The sequence below is a fragment of the Scomber japonicus genome, chromosome 2 (genome assembly GCF_027409825.1).
Source record: "Scomber japonicus isolate fScoJap1 chromosome 2, fScoJap1.pri, whole genome shotgun sequence".
In the NCBI taxonomy this organism is placed as follows: domain Eukaryota; kingdom Metazoa; phylum Chordata; class Actinopteri; order Scombriformes; family Scombridae; genus Scomber; species Scomber japonicus.
Window position 1 is genome coordinate 553722 of NC_070579.1, and position 23414 is coordinate 577135.

Genomic DNA, 23414 nt, shown 5'->3' on the forward strand with positions numbered 1-23414 from the left:
TTTTCTACATGTGGTTTAAAAGAAAGCCGATCATCAATTAAAATGCCAAGGTATTTATAACAGGTCAGAAGTTCAGTCTCACACCCTGAGACACAGGTACTTCCCTGCCATTGGAAAATATCATACATTTAGTCATAACGTTAGCTTTCATTATCTGCCAAACTTTATCATTTAGAGTTAAACTAAAATAAACATTAGCGTTTGTGTGGCTAATGTTAGCGTAGTTAATAATAGTTATAGTAATAATAATATGAATAGTTAATAACAGGACAGTTATCATGCTGGGTTCATTAATTCACTTTATTAAAGACTGATCTTTAGATGATCTCACAACACTGGAACAGTAGCGAACATCTTTTCATGTTTCGTTAAATGAAATGAAACCAGTTAAACATCTTACTGACATTATTCCACTTTTACATTCGGGGACAAAATGAAATAAAAGTTCTACAGTTTCATTCTCAGGATGTCAGATATTCTTTTTCAGGGTATAAGATTCTCCACATTTATGGTTTAATATCTTTAAAATATGTCATTAATATGTAATATGTTGTAATGTACAAAAATAGTAGATGACAGTAGAGACTCGTCAGCTGTTCATCAGGCTGTTTAACGTTAGCTAGCGAAGGCGTCGCTCTTGTTGCTATGGTAACCTGTGATTGAAGGAAGCGTGTTTGGACCCTGCGGAGCTCCAGCAGGAAACAAGAGACTCCATTAAAGTTTGATTTATTTCTGAAGGTTCAACTTTAACCTCCTGCCTCCTCATATGGAGACGACATTAAACTTCACTCTGCTGAACTTTGACCTGCTGTCCTCGTTCATAAACACCTCTTTGTGCCACCTAGTGGTCAAAAAAGCATATTACACATTAATCAGTGTAGAAACCAGATGGCTTCTTGGCCAAATCAATCAGCTGATTCCAGATAAAAGTGGAGCAGGAACAAAACCTGTTTAATAATGTTTATTTATGTTTAATAATGTTTATTTATATGAATTTGACTCATTTTAGCAACAAGCTACGACACTGCTAATCAGGACGTTTGAGGACGTTGGGACTTTATTATCATTGGTGTAAATGTGAGGAAATAAATTGTTTTATACACTGATGAATTAATTGTGTTACAGTAAAATAATCATTGGATCCTGACAGTAACAACAGCAGAGTCAACTGAGACTAATCAATGAATCATGTAGAAGGAAAAATAACTGAGTGTTTGAGTCTGAGACAGATCTGCTTCACAGTGCAGAGTGTGTGTGATGTTTGATTTCAGCAGCTGATCTTCAGTCAGCAGAGTTTCTGTCCACAGGAGAGACTCTCCCTCCTACAGAGGACCCCGAGAGACTCTCCCTCCTACAGAGGAATCAGAGAGACTCTCCCTCCTACAGAGGAACCAGAGAGACCCTCCCTTCTACAGAGGAACCAGAGAGACTCTCCCTCCTACAGAGGAACCAGAGAGACTCTCCCTCCTACAGAGGACACAGAGAGACTCTCCCTCCTACAGAGGACACAGAGAGACTCTCCCTCCTACAGAGGACACAGAGAGACTCTCCCTCCTACAGAGGACACAGAGAGACTCTCCCTCCTACAGAGGAACCAGAGAGACTGAACCAGACCAGTAGACTGCAAACCCAGCACACAGAGGTTGAGTGAATGTGGTGTTGAAGGTGTGGAGGTGGATCAGTGTGTCAGAGGAGACTCTGTAGAAGGACAGAGTGCCAGCAGGACAGTCCACATACACTGCTACTCTGTTAGAGACAGAGGAGGAGGAGGAGGAGGAGGAGGAGGAGGAGGAGATGGGTGTTTCTCTGTTATTGTGACGGACAGAGTAACGACCATCATCAGAGCAGCTCAGACTCCAGGACTGATCATAATGTCCAAACAAACAGTCATAACTGTCTCCTTTCCTGCTGATTCTTCTGTAACTCACTGATATATAAACTCTTCCTCTCCACTCGACCTCCCAGTAACAGCGACCAGTCAGAACATTTCTACACAGCAGCTGAGGCCAGACATCAAATCTGTCTGGATGACCAGGATATGACTGATCCTCCTTCACATGTGTCACCTTCCTGTTGTTATCAGACAGTTTGAGGTTTCTGCTCATTGTGTTTGGATCCAGTTCCAGTTCACAGGCATCTGATGGAGAGAACGAGACACAATACAGCTGCAGTTTATCATCTGTTGATTTATGAACTACTTTACTGAAACCATTCAAACTTAAAGCGTCTCCATGACGACTGTGTTGGCCTCATACCAGCAGACAGAAGCAGGTGTGCACACAGTCACACAGCCTGATAACAAAGGCTGCATCTCAACTCTCTTATTTCATATTTCCTCCTCCATCCTGCCTGAACAGGAAGTAGTTCTGGTCTTCCATTTAACGTTGGTCCCAAGTCTTTCTACAGTATTTCTGCTCTGAGGAAACGTGAGAGCAGCCTTCACTCAAGTCTTTTAGCGGCTCAGAGGAAGTTTACGATTAAAGTGTTTAAATTTGATATCTTCCCCTGGTCCTTATTTTAAATAGGTCATAAAAAAACAACAATTATGGATAACAACTGATATGAAACACTTTTATCATGATGCAGTTTTCAGCCGTATTATGTTACTAGTACTGTACATTACTGTTGATAAAGTTTATTTAAATAACCTCACATGATGTAACACACACACACACACAAACACACACACATTATTGATCTCAAATTGATAATGCTGATGTCTCCTGTGATTGGTTGTTGATGAGGTCACTGTTCATATCTCTGATATTTGGTTATTGGTCTCTGACCTCAGGGAGGCAACACCTAATTATTCATTCATATTCATGTTTTTATTGATTTTTAATGATTATCTTTGATAACTATTACTTATTGCTGATAATCAAACCTGCTCCTACTGAGTCCCAACAACTGAGACATCACTGAGGAAGACCATGAGATGTGACTGAAAGCTTTGGACATACAGAGTAAGTGAACCTTTAACAGTTCAGTTAGAACATGAACAGTCAACATGACAGTGATATTCAGTAATATTCATGTTTGTTCATCAGGTTTGGTGTAAAGTGAAGGTCTTTGCACATCAAGTCTGTTATTTTCATCTCAAACTGTCGTCTGTTACAAACACATTTTAGTCCAAATGCTCCAAACAGCTGAAGTCAGTATGAATGAATGAACTTTATCTGCAGGAGAGACATGAGGGACATTTTGGAGCAGGTAGCGCCACCATGTGGACATTTATAAAACATTTCTCTCTTAACTCCTGAACTGTGACCAACAGAAGGAAATTTCTGTTTCATGGATTCATTGGTTCAAGATAAATGTCAGTTTAGGCCACGCCCCTTTTCTGACTAAACACATTTTCCATCATTTTGAACTTTTTTCACTTCTTTTACATATTTCATCCAGTTTTTCTCAAAGTTCTCATGAATCAAACTGAAAACACACTCACACTTCCTCACACCAGGTTTCAGTCTCTGCAGTCCACCATGGTCCATCCTGGAGGAAGAGACAAAGACACAATCAGCTTCATACACCTTCACTCATATCCACCATTAAACATGAACCAGAGTCCCTCAGTTAGTCAGAGTGTCTGTTCATCTGTCCATACCTGAGAGTGTCCATCTGTCTGTCCACACCTGAGAGTGTCCACCTGTCTGTCCATACCTGAGAGTGTCCACCTGTCTGTCCATACCTGAGAGTGTCTACCTGTTTGTCCATACCTGAGAGTGTCCACCTGTATGTCCATACCTGAGAGTGTGCACCTGTCTGTGTAGCATCCCCGGCTGAATGATGGTCATACTCTCTAACTGATGGTTCAGTGTTTTTATTTTTAAGAACCTTCCTTGGACACTTTGAACACACCGTAAGAGCTATGAAAGAAGACAAAAATAAAATAATTATATTTCCTTAATCTGAACCGATACGATGCTAATTGGCATTACTAGCTAAAACGCATAATCATAAAACTGCATCAAACGGCGTCAAAACACCAAAATTTGAACTAGGCATTAAACATGAAAAGAAGCGATCACAAACCTTGTGCCCTTATCAGCCAGGTGCTAATTGAACATGAACTATTTTCCTCCCGTCAGGTAGACAATTTTTAACTATACATAGGTACACACTGATGACGAAAACTCCAGATGCCCCTTTTTTCCGGTGACCGCACTTTCAAAATAAAAGCACCAAATTAAACCTCTGTTATAACTGATGAAATAATAACCTGGCCTTAAAGAATGCTCAGAAAATAAATAAATAAACGTAAAAATAACATATTCCAGACTAAAGGTCATTTACAGTCTGTCCATACCTAAGAGTGTCCACCTGTCTGTCCATACCTGAGAGTGTCCACCTGTCTGTCCATACCTGAGTGTCCACCTGTCTGTCCATACCTGAGAGTGTCCAGTCTCCAGTGTGGATCCTCCAGTCCAGCATACAGTAACTCCCCTCCTAAGTCTCCTGGATGATTGTAGCTCAGGTCCAGCTCTCTCAGATGGGAGGGGTTGGCACTCAGAGCTGAGGCCAGAGAAGCACAGCCTTCCTCTGTGATCAGACATCCTGACAGGCTGAACACACACAACACTTCATCTAATGAGCTTAAAAACATTCTCAACTCAGTAAACAGGATTTTGTCCTTCAGGCCTTTATGTTCACACTCAGCGCCCCCTGCTGTATGTTTAGGTTGGTAGGAGAGGGTTAGGGTTACCACCTGTTGCTGCTGGAGGCTGAATTACTGAAGCTCAGAGTTTAATCTGATGCCATTCAGTTTTAACTGTGGCAGAAGAAATGTCTTTAAAGTTAAATATTATTTGACAACATTTGTAAAGACAGTGAGGAGATTTAATAGAAATGTAATGTATGCTTTACATTACGGTATACACATTGAGTCTTCATTAAAGATTAAATGACAGAAACACATTTTGACTCACATGTTGGTATCTAATTGTGCTACTGAAGGAAAGTCCAACAGTGAGAAGACAGAGCAGGAATATGACAGCAGCAGGAAGACTCTACTATATGAACACATGCTGAGCACTGAGCTCACTTTACACTGCTCCATTACAACACCACTAATAGTTATAATATACACAATCTGTGACAGTCAGTGAAGAACATGTATATTGTATATTTGTTTATTTATTATATATTTATATGTATATATATATTCTGACATATGGTTTGCGGCAAAACTGGCCTTATCAAATGAGGTAAAAATTAATTTTTACTTTTGTACTTAAATACATTTTAGAGCCTGAATCAGTACTTCTACTTTAGTACATAATGAGAAGACTTTTGCCACCTCTGATATTACAACACATCGGCTCAGATGGTCCAGAAAGTATGTTTAGTATAAGAACTCTTCATGTAAACTAGAAACTGGGGAAAACAAAATATTACTTTATAAACATAATCATAAAACTGACGTGAGAGTTTCCAGTCCACAGTGTGGACTCTGCAGTCCAGCAAAAAGCTCCTTCACTCCTAAATCCTGCAGGTTGTTGTGACTCAGGTCCAGATCTCTCAGACTAGAGGACTGGGAGCTGAGAACTGAGGACAGAGCTGCACAGCTTCTCTCTGAGAGGTTACAGTCAGTCAGTCTGGAGAAGAATTTTAATAAGTTAACTCAAAGATCCAATATATAAAGACCATAAACGCTTGGTGGGTAAACTTTGACAGACAGTTGAATCCTGACCCGAGAGTTTCTCGTGTAAAACCCAATGCATTATGCTCGGCTCCTTAATCACATCACGTTAACGCTAACAGCCCTAATCATTTATTTAAATAAGTATACATATTCTGAAATTTGGCTGTTTCCAGTGACTTTTTTTAACAAAAGAGGAAACGACAAAACCCTTTTGTACTGAAGAACAATTCAAAGCGTTGAGAAGACTTTTGCCACCTCTGATGTTACAACACATCGACTCAGAACGTGGCTCAGGAGGTAGAGCGGTCGTCCTACAATTGGAAGATTGGCGGTTCTATTCCTGGCTCCTCCAGTCCACATGTTCCTTGGGCAAGACACTTAACCCCAAATTGCTCCTGTTGCTGCGCCAACGGTGTATGAATGTGAATGAATGGTTAAATTCCCCCTGATGAGCAGGTTGGCACCTGCCATCAGTGTATGAATGTGTGTGAATGGGTGAATGACATGTAATGTAAAATGCTTTGAGTGGTGGTAAAGACTAGAAAGGCGCTATATAAGTACAGTCCATTTACCATGTAAACTAGAAACTGGGGAAAACAAAATACTACTTCTTATACATAATCATGAAAGCTGACCTGAGAGTTTCCAGTCCACAGTGTGGACTCTCCAGTCCAGCAGAAAGCTGTTTCACTCCTGAATCCTGCAGGTTGTTGTTACTCAGGTCCAGATCTCTCAGACTAGAGGACTGGGAGCTGAGAACTGAGGACAGAGCTGCACAGCTTCTCTCTGAGAGGTTACAGTCAGTCAGCCTGGAGAAGAATCAGTAGAACAAAAGAAAACAATTGTAAATATGACTTGAGCAAAGATTAATCTGGATAGTTCTGTGTGCACCTACAGAGCTTTGTTGGAGGCTTTGACCACTGGCAGCAGCCTCAGAAGAGCCTCCTCTGAAGCAGAGTATTTCTTCAGGTCAAACACATCCAGATCTTTTTCTGATGACAGTAAGATGAAGACCAGAGCTGACCACTGAGAAGGAGACAGTTTATCTGTGGAGAGACTTCCTGATCTCAGGGACTGTTGGATCTTCTCCACTAGAGAACGATCCTTCAGTTCATTCAGACAGTGGAACAGATTGATGCTTCTCTCTGCAGACACATTCTCACTGATCTTCTTCTTGATGTGTTCGACTGTTTTCTGATTGGTCTGTGAGCTACTTCCTGTCTGTGTCAGCAGACCTCGTAGGAGAGTCTGATTGGTTTGCAGTGAAAGACCCAGGAGGAAGCGGAGGAACAAGTCCAGGTGTCCATTTGGACTCTTTAAGGCCTCGTCCACTGCACTCTGGTAGAAACGTGTTGGTTCAGGTTTGTCTTTAAAGACTTTAGACCACCTGGATGTTGTTTGTTGTTCTGCCAGCAGATTGACTCCAGACTTGATGAATGTCAGATGGACATGAAGAGCAGCCAGAAACTCCTGAAGGCTCAGATGGACGAAGCAGAACACCTTGTCCTGGTACAGCCCTCTCTCCTCTTTAAAGACCTGTGTGAACACTCCTGAGTACACTGAGGCTGCTCTGATATCAATGCCACACTGTGTCAGGTCTGATTCATAGAAGATCAGGTTGCCTTTCTGCAGCTGCTCAAAAGCCAGTTTTCCCAGAGACTTAATCATCTTCCTGTTCTTCTTACTCCAGTGTGGATCTGTCTCAGCTCCTCCATCATACTTGACCTTCTTCACTTTGGACTGAACCACCAGGAAGTGGATGTACATCTCAGTCAGGGTCTTGGGCAGCTCTCCTCTCTCTCTGCTTTTCAACACATCCTCCAGAACTGTAGCAGTGATCCAGCAGAAGACTGGGATGTGGCACATGATGTGGAGGCTTCGTGATGTCTTGATATGGGAGATGATGGTTCTGGCCTGCTCCTCATCTCTGATTCTCTTCCTGAAGTACTCCTCCTTCTGTGGGTCAGTGAACCCTCTGACCTCTGTCACCATGCCGACACACTCAGGAGGGATCTGATTGGCTGCTGCAGGTCGTGTGGTTATCCAGAGGCGAGCAGAGGGAAGCAGTTTCCCCCTGATGAGGTTTGTCAGCAGCACATCCACTGAGGTGGACTCTGTAACATCAGTCAGGATCTCAGTGTTGTGGAAGTCCAGAGGAAGTCGACACTCATCCAGACCGTCAAAGATGAACACAACCTGGAACTCTTCAAACCTGCAGATTCCTGCTTCTTTGGTTTCAGTAAAGAAGTGATGAACAAGTTCCACCAAGCTGTACTTTTTCTCTTTCAGCACATTCAGCTCTCTGAAAGTGAATGGAAATGTGAAGTGTATGTCCTGGTTGGCTTTGTCTTCAGCCCAGTCCAGAGTGAACTTCTGTGTTAAGACTGTTTTCCCAATGCCAGCCACTCCCTTTGTCATCACTGTTCTGATTGGTTCATCTCTTCCAGGTGAGGCTTTAAAGATGTCTTCATGTCTGATTATTGTTTCTGGTCTGTCTGGTTTCCTGGATGCTGTTTCAATCTGTCTGACCTCATGTTCATCATTGACCTCTGCAGTCCCTCCCTCTGTGATGTAGAGCGGTGTGTAGATCTGATTCAGAAGGGTTGGGTTTCCTGCTTTAGCGGTCCCCTCAAACAGACACTGGAACTTCTTCCCCAGGTTAGACTTGAGTTTACTTCGACACTCTGGAGCAAGAACTCCTGAATGAACAAACAACAAATGAAATCAGTGAGTGGATCCTACAGAAAGTCTAGAAATCTGAACATGTAAGTGTGTCTGTGTAGTTTTTCCTCCTCCATCAGTTTTATTCAGCTCATCAGTGGAGGACAAACAGCCTCTGATCTGATGCAGATGTGTGCAGCATATTAACAGCAGAGTTTGAAATATAAACCTCTCCCATGTTGCCTCCATTTCCTCTACATCATGTTAAATCTGTTAAAATCCTCTTACTGCTCTGCAGACGCTCAGCCAGCTCCTCCTGCTTCATTCTCCTCAGGAAGTGCACTGTGATCTTTAGAAATGCCTCTCTGCTGCTCCTCCTCTGCTCTTCCTCCTCACCGTCCAACACCTCCTCATCCTCACTCTGACTCTCTAAGCATTCTGGGTAATCTGGACTCAGACCCCTCTGGACTCTCTTCAGCTCGTTCTTCACAAAAGTGAGGATGTTCTCCTCCAGCAGCTGGAACAGAAAGATAAAGTGAACATTTCATTTAAACTGGTAGAACACAACATGTGATTCATGTGTCAGTCTGAAGGCCTGCTGGTCTAAACAGAGCAGCATGGACACTGTTAGGACCTGAATGCTACTTTACTATTTCATCTGTGGTTGATGGAGTTAATAGTAAAAGGTGTGTTTGTACATGTACACACCATAAATATGGAGTCCAGCTGTGTTTGATGCTGCTGTGCAGACTGATCACTGGGAACCTCTGAGCTCTGCTGCTGAACTCTGTGGAGAAAACATCACGTTTAAGGACATTTAATGACTCAAATCTGCACTCAGCTTATTAAAGATGTTCTGTCATGATGACTAAATGAACTCCTGTAAATACTGCTCTGATTACTGGATGTTAAATCATTACCTTCCATCAGCAGGTTGTCCATCTTTAAAGTTAAGAGGAGGATGATCTATAGACCAGTCACTCTTCATGGACACACAGCTGGGTTCAGGAGAGTCTGCTCTCTGCTGCTGCATCCTGATATGAATAAAGAAGTGAAAAAAGCATGTAGTTAATACCAAAGAACTGCTGCTCAGTGCCTCCACAGACACCCGACCAGGCCAGAAGGGATATATAAACCCTCCAGCGTTTTCTGGGTCTCCCCCCAGTTGGACAGGCCTGGAACTCCTCTAAAGGGGGGCATCCAGAAGTCAGCTGGCTCCTTTCCATGTGAAGGAGCAGTGGCTCTACTCTTAGCCTCTCCTGGATGTCTGAACTCCTGACCCGATCTCTAAGGCTGAGCCCAGACACTGCTTGGATCCAGCATCTCATTGTTTGGGTCACTACCAAAAACTGGTGAACATAGGTGAGGGTTGGGACGTAGACTGACTGCTAAACTGAGAGCTTCACCTTCAGGCTCAGCTCTTTCTTCACGGTCATCTCTGCTGATGCTGCACCCATCCACCTGATGCTGCACCCATCCGCCTGTCAATCTCACGCTGCATCTTACCCTCACTGTGAACAAGACCCCCCAGATACTTAAACTCCTCCACTTGGGGCAGCACCCTCCCCCCTCCCCCAACCCTGAGGGGGCAGTCCACCTAGTTCCAGCAGAGAACCATGGCCTCAGATTTAGAGGTGCTGACTGTAATCATGACCACTTCACATTCAGCTGTAAAGCCATCCCAGAGCCTGTTGGAGGACTTCACCTGTAGAGTCCAACAGAAGAACATCAACCGTAAACAGCAGAGAGGTGATTCTGAAGTCCCCAAACTGGACTCTCTCCTTCCCCCGGCTGCACCTTGAGACTCTATCCATGAAGATCACAAACAGGATCAGGGACCAGGGACAGCCCTGATGGAGCCCAACACCCACTGAGACCAGGTCTGACTTACTGCAGAGAATGTGAACACAGCTCTCACAGCGGTGGTAACCATTTAACTTCTTACCTTCCATCAGCAGGTTGTCCATCTTTAAACACAGGAGGAGGCTCCATAGACCAGTCACTCTTCATGGACACACAGCTGGGTTCAGGAGAGTCTGCTCTCTGCTGCTGCATCCTGATACAAACAAACAACAAATCAAAGAGTTTAAAAAGATGAATTTTGAGCAGACTGTCAGCAGCTGAAGTTTTAGAAGCAGAATGAAAATCAGTAAGAAGACAGTGGATGAGAAACGTTCTCCTGTTCATCAAAATGTCATCTGATGAAAGATGCTGTCTCATCTTAGTTGATTAGTTGACTAATCAGTGGTTGAGCTCTTTGTTAACTCACAAAGTTAGTAGTTCATTCTGAGTTATTGTGACTTATTATTCAGTAGTTGAGTGTCAGATGTGACAGTGAGTGTGAATAATGATGGTGGAGTGATGTGAGTGGAGAACAGTGATGGACAGTTAGAGATCCTCATCTCACCTCTGAGCTTTGGTCTGGCTGTCATGTTCCCCACACAGAGAGCTTTTAGAGGGAGGGACTCCTTCCTCTCTATCCTCACACTGATCCATAGCAGAGAAACAGCTGCTGGGAGAGCTGCACTCACTCACTACAACATGGAAGATGTTCAGCTGCTCAGTTCACATCCAGTCACAGAGACTTTGGAGCTTTAGAAACATGACACCACATTCATCAGAACTGAGTGAATGAGAAAAGTCAGTTAATTAACATTTTAAATGCACAAACATCAGTCTTCATCATGTAGTTTGTCCTACAGTCACCTGCGTACTAAACTACTGATTTAATGATCTCTGTGACGTTAACAGTGTCAAGTTGTAAAATAACTTTATTACAGTAAAAGTTCTGCATTCAAAACGTGTAACAGGAAACATTTCATCAGTTTAATTAAATATCAGAAAGTCTTCAGCTGTTTCCTGTCAGAGGAAAACCTCCATTAACATGATGATACATTTAACATCTGCTCCCTGTATACTCTGTAGTATAGACTACTCCATAGTATACAGTATATAGACTACTATATAGTACACAACTGAGTATTTATAATATTATTATAGAAAGACCAAACTGACAAAATGGCGGACTGAGAGAAAAAGTCTGTCTGAGTCTGTTCTGGATCAAAGTTGATTCCCACTCAGTCCTGGACTAATCAGAGTCAGCTGTTAACTGAGCTGAGTTCCTCTCAACACTAACAGCAGCTTCACTTTCTGCTCTTTACACTTTTTACTGTCAAATAACTGAAAACTGTCACTTACCCGAGCTTCACACGGAGAACATATCTGCGTCACAGTAAAAAGTCCAAAGGTTAAAGTACAAACCACAAAATAAACAGAGATAATAAAAACAGGTGCAGTAGAGATAAAAACACACTTCTGTCTGTGAGGATGTTGAATCTAAAAGCTACAACAGTTCAACTAGTTTCTAGATCCTGGAAATGAGTTCAGCAGGCTTCATATTATTACTACTAACAGTACAGGAAGAAGTACTCTGATACTTTACTTTGTCTTCTTGAAGCTGAACATAAACTTGTCATAGACGAGCAAAGTCAGGTTGAAGAGTAACTGCAGCGTCTTCTATGAGAAAACTTATATTCATAGTAAAGAGGAAATATAACATTTTTTTTTTAATTATTTGCCTTTATTTAACCAGGTCGGTCCCGTTGAGATACAATGAGCTCTTGTTCAAGGGAAGCCAAGAAGCCAAGACAGCAGCATACTGTAGGAAAGTTACACAATTAAGAACACACAGAAAACTCACACAACACAGAGACGATAAAATACATACAGAGAAAGCAACAGGGCTAAACCTCAGGATTTACATTGAGACAAGAACAGGTGTGATATGTGGTCGCTCCAATGAGACAAGAACAGGTGTGATATGTGGTCGCTCCAATGAGACAAGAACAGGTGTGATATGTGGTCGCTCCATTAAAACAAGAACAGGTGTGATATGTGGTCGCTCCAATGAGACAAGAACAGGTGCGATATGTGGTCGCTCCAATGAGACAAGAACAGGTGCGATATGTGGTCGCTCCAATGAGACAAGAACAGGTGCGATATGTGGTCGCTCCAATGAGACAAGAATAGGTGTGATATGTGGTCGCTCCAATGAGACAAGAACAGGTGCGATATGTGGTCGCTCCATTGAGACAAGAACAGGTGCGATATGTGGTCGCACCAATGAGACAAGAACAGGTGCGATATGTGGTCGCTCCATTGAGACAAGAACAGGTGTGATATGTGGTCGCTCCAATGAGACAAGAACAGGTGCGATATGTGGCCGCTCCAATGAGACAAGAACAGGTGCGATATGTGGTCGCTCCATTGAGACAAGAACAGGTGCGATATGTGGTCGCTCCAATGAGACAAGAACAGGTGCGATATGTGGTCGCTCCAATGAGACAAGAACAGGTGCGATATGTGGTCGCTCCAATGAGACAAGAACAGGTGCGATATGTGGTCGCTCCAATGAGACAAGAACAGGTGCGATATGTGGTCGCTCCAATGAGACAAGAACAGGTGCGATATGTGGTCGCTCCAATGAGACAAGAACAGGTGTGATATGTGGTCGCTCCAATGAGACAAGAACAGGTGTGAGATGTGGTCGCTCCAATGAGACAAGAACAGGTGCGATATGTGGTCGCTCCAATGAGACAAGAACAGGTGCGATATGTGGTCGCTCCAATGAGACAAGAACAGGTGTGAGATGTGGTCGCTCCAATGAGACAAGAACAGGTGCGATATGTGGTCGCTCCAATGAGACAAGAACAGGTGAGATATGTGGTCGCTCCATTGAGACAAGAACAGGTGCGATATGTGGTCGCTCCATTGAGACAAGAACAGGTGCGATATGTGGTCGCTCCAATAAGACAAGAACAGGTGTGATATGTGGTCGCTCCAATAAGACAAGAACAGGTGTGATATGTGGTCGCTCCATTGAGACAAGAACAGGTGAGATATGTGGTCGCTCCAATAAGACAAGAACAGGTGTGATATGTGGTCGCTCCAATAAGACAAGAACAGGTGTGATATGTGGTCGCTCCATTGAGACAAGAACAGGTGCGATATGTGGTCGCTCCAATAAGACAAGAACAGGTGTGATATGTGGTCGCTCCAATGAGACAAGAACAGGTGCGATCTGTGGTCGCTCCAATGAGACAAGAACAGGTGTGATATGTGGTCGCTCCATTTAGACAAGAACAGGTGTGATATGTGGTCGCTCCAATGAGACAAGAACAGGTGCGATATGTGGTCGCTCCAATGAGACAAGAACAGGTGCGATATGTGGTCGCTCCATTGAGACAAGAACAGGTGTGATATGTGGTCGCTCCAATGACTCTCACACGGAGGGTTGATGAGCTCCAAGCAGCAGGGAACATTTAATAAGTAAAATTCGGGGTAGAGCTCAGTGGGTAGAGCTCAGTGGGTAGAGCTCAGTGGGTAGAGCTCAGTGGTAGAGCTCAGTGGGTAGAGCTCAGTGGTAGAGCTCAGTGGTAGAGCTCAGTGGGTAGAGCACAGTGGGTAGAGCTCAGTGGTAGAGCTCAGTGGTAGAGCTCAGTGGGTAGAGCTCAGTGGTAGAGCTCAGTGGGTAGAGCTCAGTGGGTAGAGCTCAGTGGGTAGAGCTCAGTGGTAGAGCTCAGTGGGTAGAGCTCAGTGGGTAGAGCTCAGTGGGTAGAGCTCAGTGGTAGAGCTCAGTGGGTAGAGCTCAGTGGTAGAGCTCAGTGGGTAGAGCTCAGTGGTAGAGCTCAGTGGTAGAGCTCAGTGGGTAGAGCTCAGTGGGTAGAGCTCAGTGGGTAGAGCTCAGTGGGTAGAGCACCCGCCCCATGTGTAGAGGCTACAGTCCTCCACACCGAGCGGTCCTATCCTGCATGTCATTCCCTCCTCTCTGCCTCCTGTTTCCTGTCTGTCTCTACTAACCTGTCTATCTCTACTAACCTGTCTGTCTCTACTAACCTGTCTGTCTCTACTAACCTGTCTATCTACTAACCTGTCTGTCTCTACTAACCTGTCTATCTCTATCTCTACTAACCTGTCTATCTCTATCTCTACTAACCTGTCTATATCTGTCTCTACTAACCTGTCTATCTCTACTAACCTGTCTATCTCTACTAACCTGTCTATCTCTACTAACCTGTCTGTCTCTACTAACCTGTCTATCTCTATCTCTACTAACCTGTCTATCTCTATCTCTACTAACCTGTCTATCTCTATCTCTACTAACCTGTCTATATCTATCTCTACTAACCTGTCTATCTCTACTAACCTGTCTATCTCTACTAACCTGTCTATCTCTACTAACCTGTCTATCTCTATCTCTACTAACCTGTCTATCTCTACTAACCTGTCTATCTCTATCTCTACTAACCTGTCTGTCTCTATCTCTACTAACCTGTCTGTCTCTACTAACCTGTCTCTCTCTACTAACCTGTCTGTCTCTATCTCTACTAACCTGTCTATCTCTACTAACCTGTCTATCTCTACTAACCTGTCTATCTCTACCAACATGTCTGTCTCTACTAACCTGTCTGTCTCTACTAACCTGTCTATCTCTACTAACCTGTCTTTCTCTATCTCTACTAACCTGTCTGTCTCTACTAACCTGTCTATCTCTACTAACCTGTCTATCTCTACTAACCTGTCTATCTCTATCTCTACTAACCTGTCTGTCTCTATCTCTACTAACCTGTCTGTCTCTACTAACCTGTCTATCTCTACTAACCTGTCTTTCTCTCTCTCTACTAACCTGTCTGTCTCTACTAACCTGTCTGTCTCTACTAACCTGTCTATCTCTACTAACCTGTTTATCTCTACTAACCTGTCTTTCTCTATCTCTACTAACCTGTCTATCTCTACTAACCTGTCTTTCTCTATCTCTACTAACCTGTCTCTCTACTAACCTGTCTATCTCTACTAACCTGTCTATCTCTATATCTACTAACCTGTCTATCTCTACTAACCTGTCTATCTCTATATCTACTAACCTGTCTATCTCTACTAACCTGTCTGTCTCTACTAACCTGTCTGTCTCTACTAACCTGTCTATCTCTATCTCTACTAACCTGTCTATCTCTACTAACCTGTCTATCTCTACTAACCTGTCTGTCTCTATCTCTACTAACCTGTCTATCTCTACTAACCTGTCTGTCTCTACTAACCTGTCTATCTCTATCTCTACTAACCTGTCTATCTCTATCTCTACTAACCTGTCTATCTCTACTAACCTGTCTGTCTCTACTAACCTGTCTATCTCTACTAACCTGTCTATATCTCTACTAACCTGTCTGTCTCTATCTCTACTAACCTGTCTGTCTCTACTAACCTGTCTGTCTCTACTAACCTGTCTGTCTCTACTAACCTGTCTATCTCTACTAACCTGTCTTTCTCTATCTCTACTAACCTGTCTATCTCTACTAACCTGTCTATCTCTATCTCTACTAACCTGTCTGTCTCTACTAACCTGTCTATCTCTACTAACCTGTCTATCTCTATCTCTACTAACCTGTCTGTCTCTACTAACCTGTCTATCTCTACTAACCTGTCTGTCTCTACTAACCTGTCTTTCTCTATCTCTACTAACCTGTCTATCTCTACTAACCTGTCTTTCTCTATCTCTACTAACCTGTCTATCTCTACTAACCTGTCTATCTTTATCTCTACTAACCTGTCTATCTCTACTTACCTGTCTGTCTCTACTAACCTGTCTATCTCTACTAACCTGTCTGTCTCTATCTCTACTAACCTGTCTATCTCTACTAACCTGTCTGTCTCTACTAACCTGTCTCTCTCTACTAACCTGTCTGTCTCTACTAACCTGTCTATCTCTACTAACCTGTCTCTCTCTACTAACCTGTCTATCTCTACTAACCTGTCTGTCTCTACTAACCTGTCTATCTCTACTAACCTCTCTATCTCTACTAACCTGTCTATCTCTACTAACCTGTCTATCTCTATCTCTACTAACCTGTCTATCTCTACTAACCTGTCTATCTACTAACCTGTCTGTCTCTACTAACCTGTCTATCTCTACTAACCTGTCTGTCTCTATTAACCTGTCTATCTCTACTAACCTCTCTATCTCTACTAACCTGTCTATCTCTACTAACCTGTCTATCTCTACTAACCTGTCTGTCTCTACTAACCTGTCTATCTCTACTAACCTGTCTATCTCTACTAACCTGTCTATCTCTACTAACCTGTCTCTCTCTACTAACCTGTCTGTCTCTATCTCTACTAACCTGTCTATCTCTACTAACCTGTCTGTCTCTACTAACCTGTCTATCTCTACTAACCTGTCTATCTCTACTAACCTGTCTATCTCTACTAACCCGTCTGTCTCTACTAACCTGTCTATCTCTACTAACCTGTCTGTCTCTACTAACCTGTCTATCTCTACTAACCTCTCTATCTCTACTAACCTGTCTGTCTCTATTAACCTGTCTATCTCTACTAACCTCTCTATCTCTACTAACCTGTCTATCTCTACTAACCTGTCTATCTCTACTAACCTGTCTATCTCTACTAACCTGTCTGTCTCTACTAACCTCTCTATCTCTACTAACCTGTCTGTCTCTATTAACCTGTCTATCTCTACTAACCTCTCTATCTCTACTAACCTGTCTATCTCTATCTCTACTAACCTCTCTATCTCTACTAACCTGTCTATCTCTATCTCTACTAACCTGTCTATCTCTACTAACCTGTCTATCTCTACTAACCTGCCTGTCTATCTCTACTAACCTGTCTATCTCTACTAACCTGCCTGTCTATCTCTACTAACCTGAACATTAAAGGCAAAAAAAAGCCAGAAAAAATAAACTTTAATAAGTGAAATTCATTGGAACGTAAGCTGTAGACGCTTTGGGTTTTAGAAATGTAATTGCATAAATAGTGGGGGATCAGACCCAAGATAGCTTTATAAATAAAAATATGCCAATGTATGAGGCGGCGTGCTGCCAGAGACTCAACTCCAGCGTATAAGGTCCAGTGGTGAGTAACGAATCTTAAAGCACCGTGATACAAAAGGTCACGGTAATCAAGTACAGGGAGGAAAGTGGCAGCAACCAACTTTGTTCTGGTAGCAAAAGAAAAAAAAGATCTGTGACGGAAAAAGAAGAATCCCAGTTTCAGTCTTAATGTTTTTATCAGGTTTTCTACATGTGGTTTAAAAGAAAGCCGATCATCAATTAAAATGCCAAGGTATTTATAACAGGTCAGAATTTCAGTCTCACACCCTGAGACACAGGTACTTCCCTGCCATTGGAAAATATCATACATTTAGTTTTGGCAATGTTTAAATATAACTTGTGAACAGATTTGAGGCTCATTTATGGAATTTGTGGAGGAGTAAAATGTGACTGTGTCTTTCTAATCTAGTGCTATTATTATTCTAATGATCATAGTTTGATCAGATTATAGAAGGTGAAATATCCTCATGTGTACGTTTCACAGGTTTCTTAAATCTCGGGCACACAAGCACACAGACAGAGTCAGTCAAAGTTCAATAACACAGGCAGGCTTTGTTAAAACAGTCAAAAATGGGGGAGACAGAGGGGACACAGTCTTTAACGGGGATCCCAAAAAGCTGGCCAGACAGTCTATGGTCCTCCCTCTCTCCTTTCCTTCCTTCCTTCTTCCCTTCCACCTCCCTCTTTCCTTCCTCCCTCCCTTCATTCTTCTTCTGGCCAGACAGTCTATGGTGCCCCCTTTAACGGTCTGTACTCCACCTTAGTTCCAGGGGTTCTGTCCAAACAGGAAGGTACAGTAAGGGGGAGTCGAGGGCGTGGCTACGACCTTAGTGCGCTCTGTATTGTTTCCTTCCTTCCTTCCTCCATCTCCCTCCCTCCCTCCCTTCCTCCCTTCATTCTTCCTTTCCTTCCTTCTTGACTACGGCCTTAGTGCGCTCTGTATTGTTTCCTTCCTTCCTCCTTCTCCCTCCCTCCCTCCCTTCCCTCCTTTCCTCCTTTCCTTCTTTCTTCCATTCCTCTCTCCTTTCCTTCCACCTCCCTCCCTTCCATCCTTCCTTCCTCCCTCCCTTCATTCTTCCTTTCCTTCCTTCGTGGCTACGGCCTTAGTGCGCTCTGTATTGTTGCAGCTGTTAGCGGGGTGCTTGATACACTGGCTGTGCTCTGGTGAGCCGGCTCTGGAGGAGCCTCAGGAAAGAGAAAACACAGAGTAAAGGCACCAATTCTACCCACACAGCAGGTCTGAATTGTTTTACTCGCCTCCTTTGCACAGGCGTGGCAATCCACTCAGCCAGCGTGTCTTTGGCCGACCCTTTCAGCCTGGTATCCTTTTCTCTCTGCTGTCTTTGTTCCCTTCTGCCAGTCCTCCTCAGTCCTGCTCTGAGTCCTCTTCTTGTGTGTGTGGGAAGGTAATTGCTACCTGGCTACAGGTGTGCCAATTTACTGCAGGGGCGGTCCTTCAGACACTCAGGAGAGAAACACTTCAAATCAGTGAATTACACACAATCAATAAAAACAATACAGTGCAAATAAACACACAAAAAGGTCTCTCCTGCTTCCTTCCATCCTTCCTTCCTTCCTTCCCCCCTTCCTCCTTTCCTTCCTTCTGAGCTTAGCACAAAGACTGGAAGCGCTCGCTTTCCTTTCATTCCTGAAGCCGATAATTTAAATTAGCCTCGATGGCATGCTTATTAGCTCTTAGCACCTATTGTCATTATGCTAGTTAACTTCGAGGCTAATCTGACTAGCTTTGTGCTAAGCTAGCTAGCTGTTCCTTTAATGTGCTTTTAGCTGCTAATTAGAAACCATTTAATCAGCTCGATAACGTTAGCTTTCATTATCTGCCAAACTTTGTCATTTAGAGTTAAACTAAAATAAACATTAGCGTTTGTGTGGCTAATGTTAGCGTAGTTAATAATAGTTATAGTAATAATAATATGAATAGTTAATAACAGGACAGTTATCATGCTGGGTTCATTAATTCACTTTATTAAAGACTGATCTTTAGATGATCTCACAACACTGGAACAGTAGCGAACATCTTTTCATGTTTCGTTAAATGAAATGAAACCAGTTAAACATCTTACTGACATTATTCCACTTTTACATTCGGGGACAAAATGAAATAAAAGTTCTACAGTTTCATTCTCAGGATGTCAGATATTCTTTTTCAGGGTATAAAATTCTCCACATTTATGGTTTAATATCTTTAAAATATGTCATTAATATGTAATATGTTGTAATGTACAAAAATAGTAGATGACAGTAGAGACTCGTCAGCTGTTCATCAGGCTGTTTAACGTTAGCTAGCGGAGGCATCGCTCTTGTTGCTATGGTAACCTGTAATTGAAGGAAGCGTGTTTGGACCCTGCGGAGCTCCAGCAGGAAACAAGAGACTCCATTAAAGTTTGATTTATTTCTGAAGGTTCAACTTTAACCTCCTGTCTCCTCATATGGAGACGACATTAAACTTCACTCTGCTGAACTTTGACCTGCTGTCCTCTTTCATAACCACCTCTTTGTGCCACCTAGTGGTCAAAAAAGCACATTACACATTAATCAGTGTAGAAACCAGATGGCTTCTTGGCCAAATCAATCAGCTGATCTCAGATAAAAGTGGAGCAGGAACAAAACCTGTTTAATAATGTTTATTTATATTTAATAATGTTTATTTATATGAATTTGACTAATTTTAGCAACAAGCTACGACACTGCTAATCAGGACGTTTGAGGACATTAGGATTTTATTATCATTTATGTAAATGTGATGAAATAAATAGTTTTATACACTGATGAATTAATTGTGTTACAGTAAAATACAGAGGAACCAGAGAGGCTCTCCCTCCTACAGAGGAACCAGAGAGACTGAAGCACCAGGCCAGTAGACTCTAAACCCAGCACACAGAGGTTCAGTGAATGTGGTGTTGAAGGTGTGGAGGTGGATCAGTGTATCAGAGGAGACTCTGTAGAAGGACAGAGTGCCAGCAGGACAGTCCACATACACTGCTACTCTCTTAGAGACAGAGAAGGAGGAGGAGGAGGAGGAGGAGGAGGAGGAGGAGGAGGCGATGGGTGTTTCTATCTTATTGTGCCAGACATAGTAACGACCACCACCAGAGCAGTTCAGACTCCAGGACTGATCGTTCCATCCAAACACACAGTCAGCACTGTCTCCTTTCCTCCTGATTCTTCTGTAACTCACTGATATATGAACGCTTCCTCTCCACTCGACCTCCCAGTAACAGCGACCAGTCAGATCATTTCTACACAGCAGCTGAGACGAGGAGTCAAATCTGTCTGGATGATCAGGATATAACTGATACTTCTCCACACGTGTCACCTTCCTGTTATTGTCAGACAGTTTGAGGTTTCTGTGCATTGTGTTTGGATCCAGTTCCAGTTCACAGGCATCTGATGGAGAGAACGAGACACAATACAGCTGCAGTTTATCATCTGTTGATTTATGAACTACTTTACTGACACCAGTCAAACTTAAAGTGTCTCCATGACGACTGTGTTGGCCTCATACCAGCAGACAGAAGCAGGTGTGCACACAGTCACACAGCCTGATAACAAAGGCTGCATATCAACTCTCTTATTTCATATTTCCTCCTCCATCCTGCCTGAACAGGAAGTAGTTCTGGTCCTCCATTTAACGTTGGTCCCAAGTCTTTCTACAGTATTTCTGCTCTGAGGAAACGTGAGAGCAGCCTTCACTCAAGTCTTTTAGCGGCTCAGAGGAAGTTTACAATTAAAGTGTTTAAATTTGATATCTTCCCCTGGTCTTTATTTTAAATAGGTCATAAAAAAACATCAATTATGGATAATGACTGATATGAAACACTTTAATTGTGATGCAGTTTTCAGCTGTATTATGTTACTAGTACTGTTCATTACTGTTAAAATAAAGTTTATTTAAAAAAACCTCACGTGATGTAACACACACACACACACACACACACACACACACACACACACACACACACACACACACACACACACACACACACACACACACACACACACACACACACACACACACACCATTGGTCTCTGACCTCAGGGAGGCAACACCTACAGTTGAAACCAGAAGTTTACATACACTGTATAAAAAGACATATAACCTTTGTTTCTGTCACTGCCTGACTTTATATCAGACGAAACTTTTCCTGTTTTAGGTCAGTTAGGATTTAAAAAAGTATTTATATTTGCTAAATGCCAGAATAATGAGAGAGATAATTACTTTCTTCAAAGTCAGAAGTTTACATACACTAAGATTACTGATGTCATGGCTTTGGAAGATTCTGACTCCGGTTTATTGACATTTGATTTGATTTGATTTTTTAATGACCACACAGCCAGGCTGGTGGAATTTGTTTTCAGTACAGCTCTTGGTACAGGTTCCAACATTACATTAAACATATAGTACATACAAACAGACACATACTTACATCACACATAAATACATAAATACATAAATACATAAGGGTTATACTAATCCACAACAACAACAGTCCTCAGCGTTTGGAGTTCAGAATGGTTATTGCTATGGGAATGAAACTGTTTTTGAAGCGGGTTGTTCTGGAAGAGATTGTCCTGTAACGCCTCCCAGAGGGCAGGAGCTGGAAGGCGTAGTGTGCAGGGTGGGTGATGTCAGAAGTGATCTTGTGCGCTCTGCGTAGTGTCCGTTTGTGATGGAGTGATTCAAGGGATGGTAGGGGTGAACCAATGACTTTGGATGCCCTGTTGATGATGCGCTGTAGTTTCTTCCGGGAGAGTGTGTCGAGACTGCCGAACCAGACTGTGATGGATGTGGTGAGGATGCTTTCAATGATGGCTGTGTAGAAGCGGAGCAGGAGATGAGACCTTACTCTGAATTTCTTGAGCTGTCGGAGATGGAAGAGTCTTTGCTGGGCTTTTTTGTAGATGTGGTCTGAGTTGGTTTTCCATTTGAGGTTGTTGCTGATGTGGGTCCCAAGGAATTTGAATGTGTCAGTGATGGAGATGGGTTCACCTTCAATGAACACAGGAGTTTTGGGGGATGGCTGGCGTCTGAGGTCGACGATGAGTTCTTTTGTTTTTGATGTGTTGAGTAGGAGGTTGTGGTCTGTGCACCAGGTCACTGCTTGGTTGATCTGTGCACGGTATTCAGTTTCTTGGTTATTGGTGATGAGTCCTATGATGGTTGTATCGTCCGCATATTTGTACAGGTTGACAGAACTGTGGTGTGATGTGAGCTGGTTGGTGTAGAGGGAGAATAGCCAGGGTGAAAGTACACAGCCTTGGGGTGCGCCTGTGCTGAGGGACAGAGGGGAGGATGTGTTGTTGTTGATCTTCACCTTCTGTTGCCTGTTAACCTGTTAACACCTGTGGATGTATTTTAAGGCACACCTCAAACACACTGCTTCCTGTGTGTGTGACATCATCAAAAGAAATCAGCCAAGATATCAGGAAGAGAAATGTGGACTTCCACAAGTCTGGTTCATCCTTGGGTACAATTTCTAGATGCCTGAAGGTGTTCAAACAATTATACACAAGTATAAACACCATGGGAATGTCCAGCCATCATACCGCTCAGGAAGGAGACGTATTCTGTGTCTGAATGGTTAAACCATTGTCGTCTACAACTAAATGTGTCAAAAACCACGAGCATGTATTTTACTAAGAAAGCCAGTAATACTGTTGAGCCACACACTTGTACTCGGACAAAGACTAGAAATTGTTAAAGAGGTCAAATACATTGGGATCCTGATAGATTCTTATCTTTCTTTTAAAACTCAGATTAAGAAGGTCTGCAACAGGGTAAAGTACAACCTGTCAACTGAGGCAGCTACAGTGTACATGAATGCCATGATCATATCACACCTAACTTACTGTCTAACAAGTTGAGACCACTGGAATCATTATATAACCAAACCATGAAAACACTCGACAGGAAGCCTCATAACTTTCACCACTGCAACATACTGCAAACATATGCCTCATTTACAAAATAATTCATGGTCTGGTTCCTCCTCCACTCAGTAGCTTTGTTAGACGACGAGTAAATCCAAATCAGGTCACTAGAGGAGTCACAAGAGGAAACTGCATTATCCTACTGCACCAGTCCACATCAGGGACATTACCACTTACAGGTCTTTCTCTAGACAATTAAGAACATGGCTCATAAGACTCCAAACCTGTCAGCACTAATCTGATTAAACTCATCA

At 42.8% G+C, this 23414-nt stretch overlaps 1 protein-coding gene across 1 annotated transcript; it reads right to left on the minus strand.

Annotated features, from left to right (window-relative positions):
- Nucleotides 1-1429: 1429 nt before the first annotated feature.
- LOC128378306 (neoverrucotoxin subunit alpha-like) lies at nucleotides 1430-3530 on the minus strand. The gene is made up of 2 exons (XM_053337782.1): nucleotides 3446-3530; nucleotides 1430-2137 (listed from the first exon to the last, which is right to left on the minus strand). The coding sequence occupies exons 1-2, from the start codon at nucleotides 3489-3491 to the stop codon at nucleotides 1584-1586; spliced, it is 600 nt and encodes a 199-aa protein (XP_053193757.1). The 5' UTR covers nucleotides 3492-3530; the 3' UTR covers nucleotides 1430-1583.
- Between the last annotated feature and the right edge of the window lie 19884 nt (nucleotides 3531-23414).

Bases quoted from the DNA above. Each gene is read 5' to 3' on its own strand.
- LOC128378306 (XM_053337782.1), bottom strand. From the start codon at position 3,491: ATGGACCATGGTGGACTGCAGAGACTGAAACCTGGTGTGAGGAAGT. The intron at 2,138-3,445 runs GTGAGTGTGTTT...TCTCTCCATCAG, and splicing joins GAAACCTGGTGTGAGGAAGT to ATGCCTGTGAACTGGAACTG.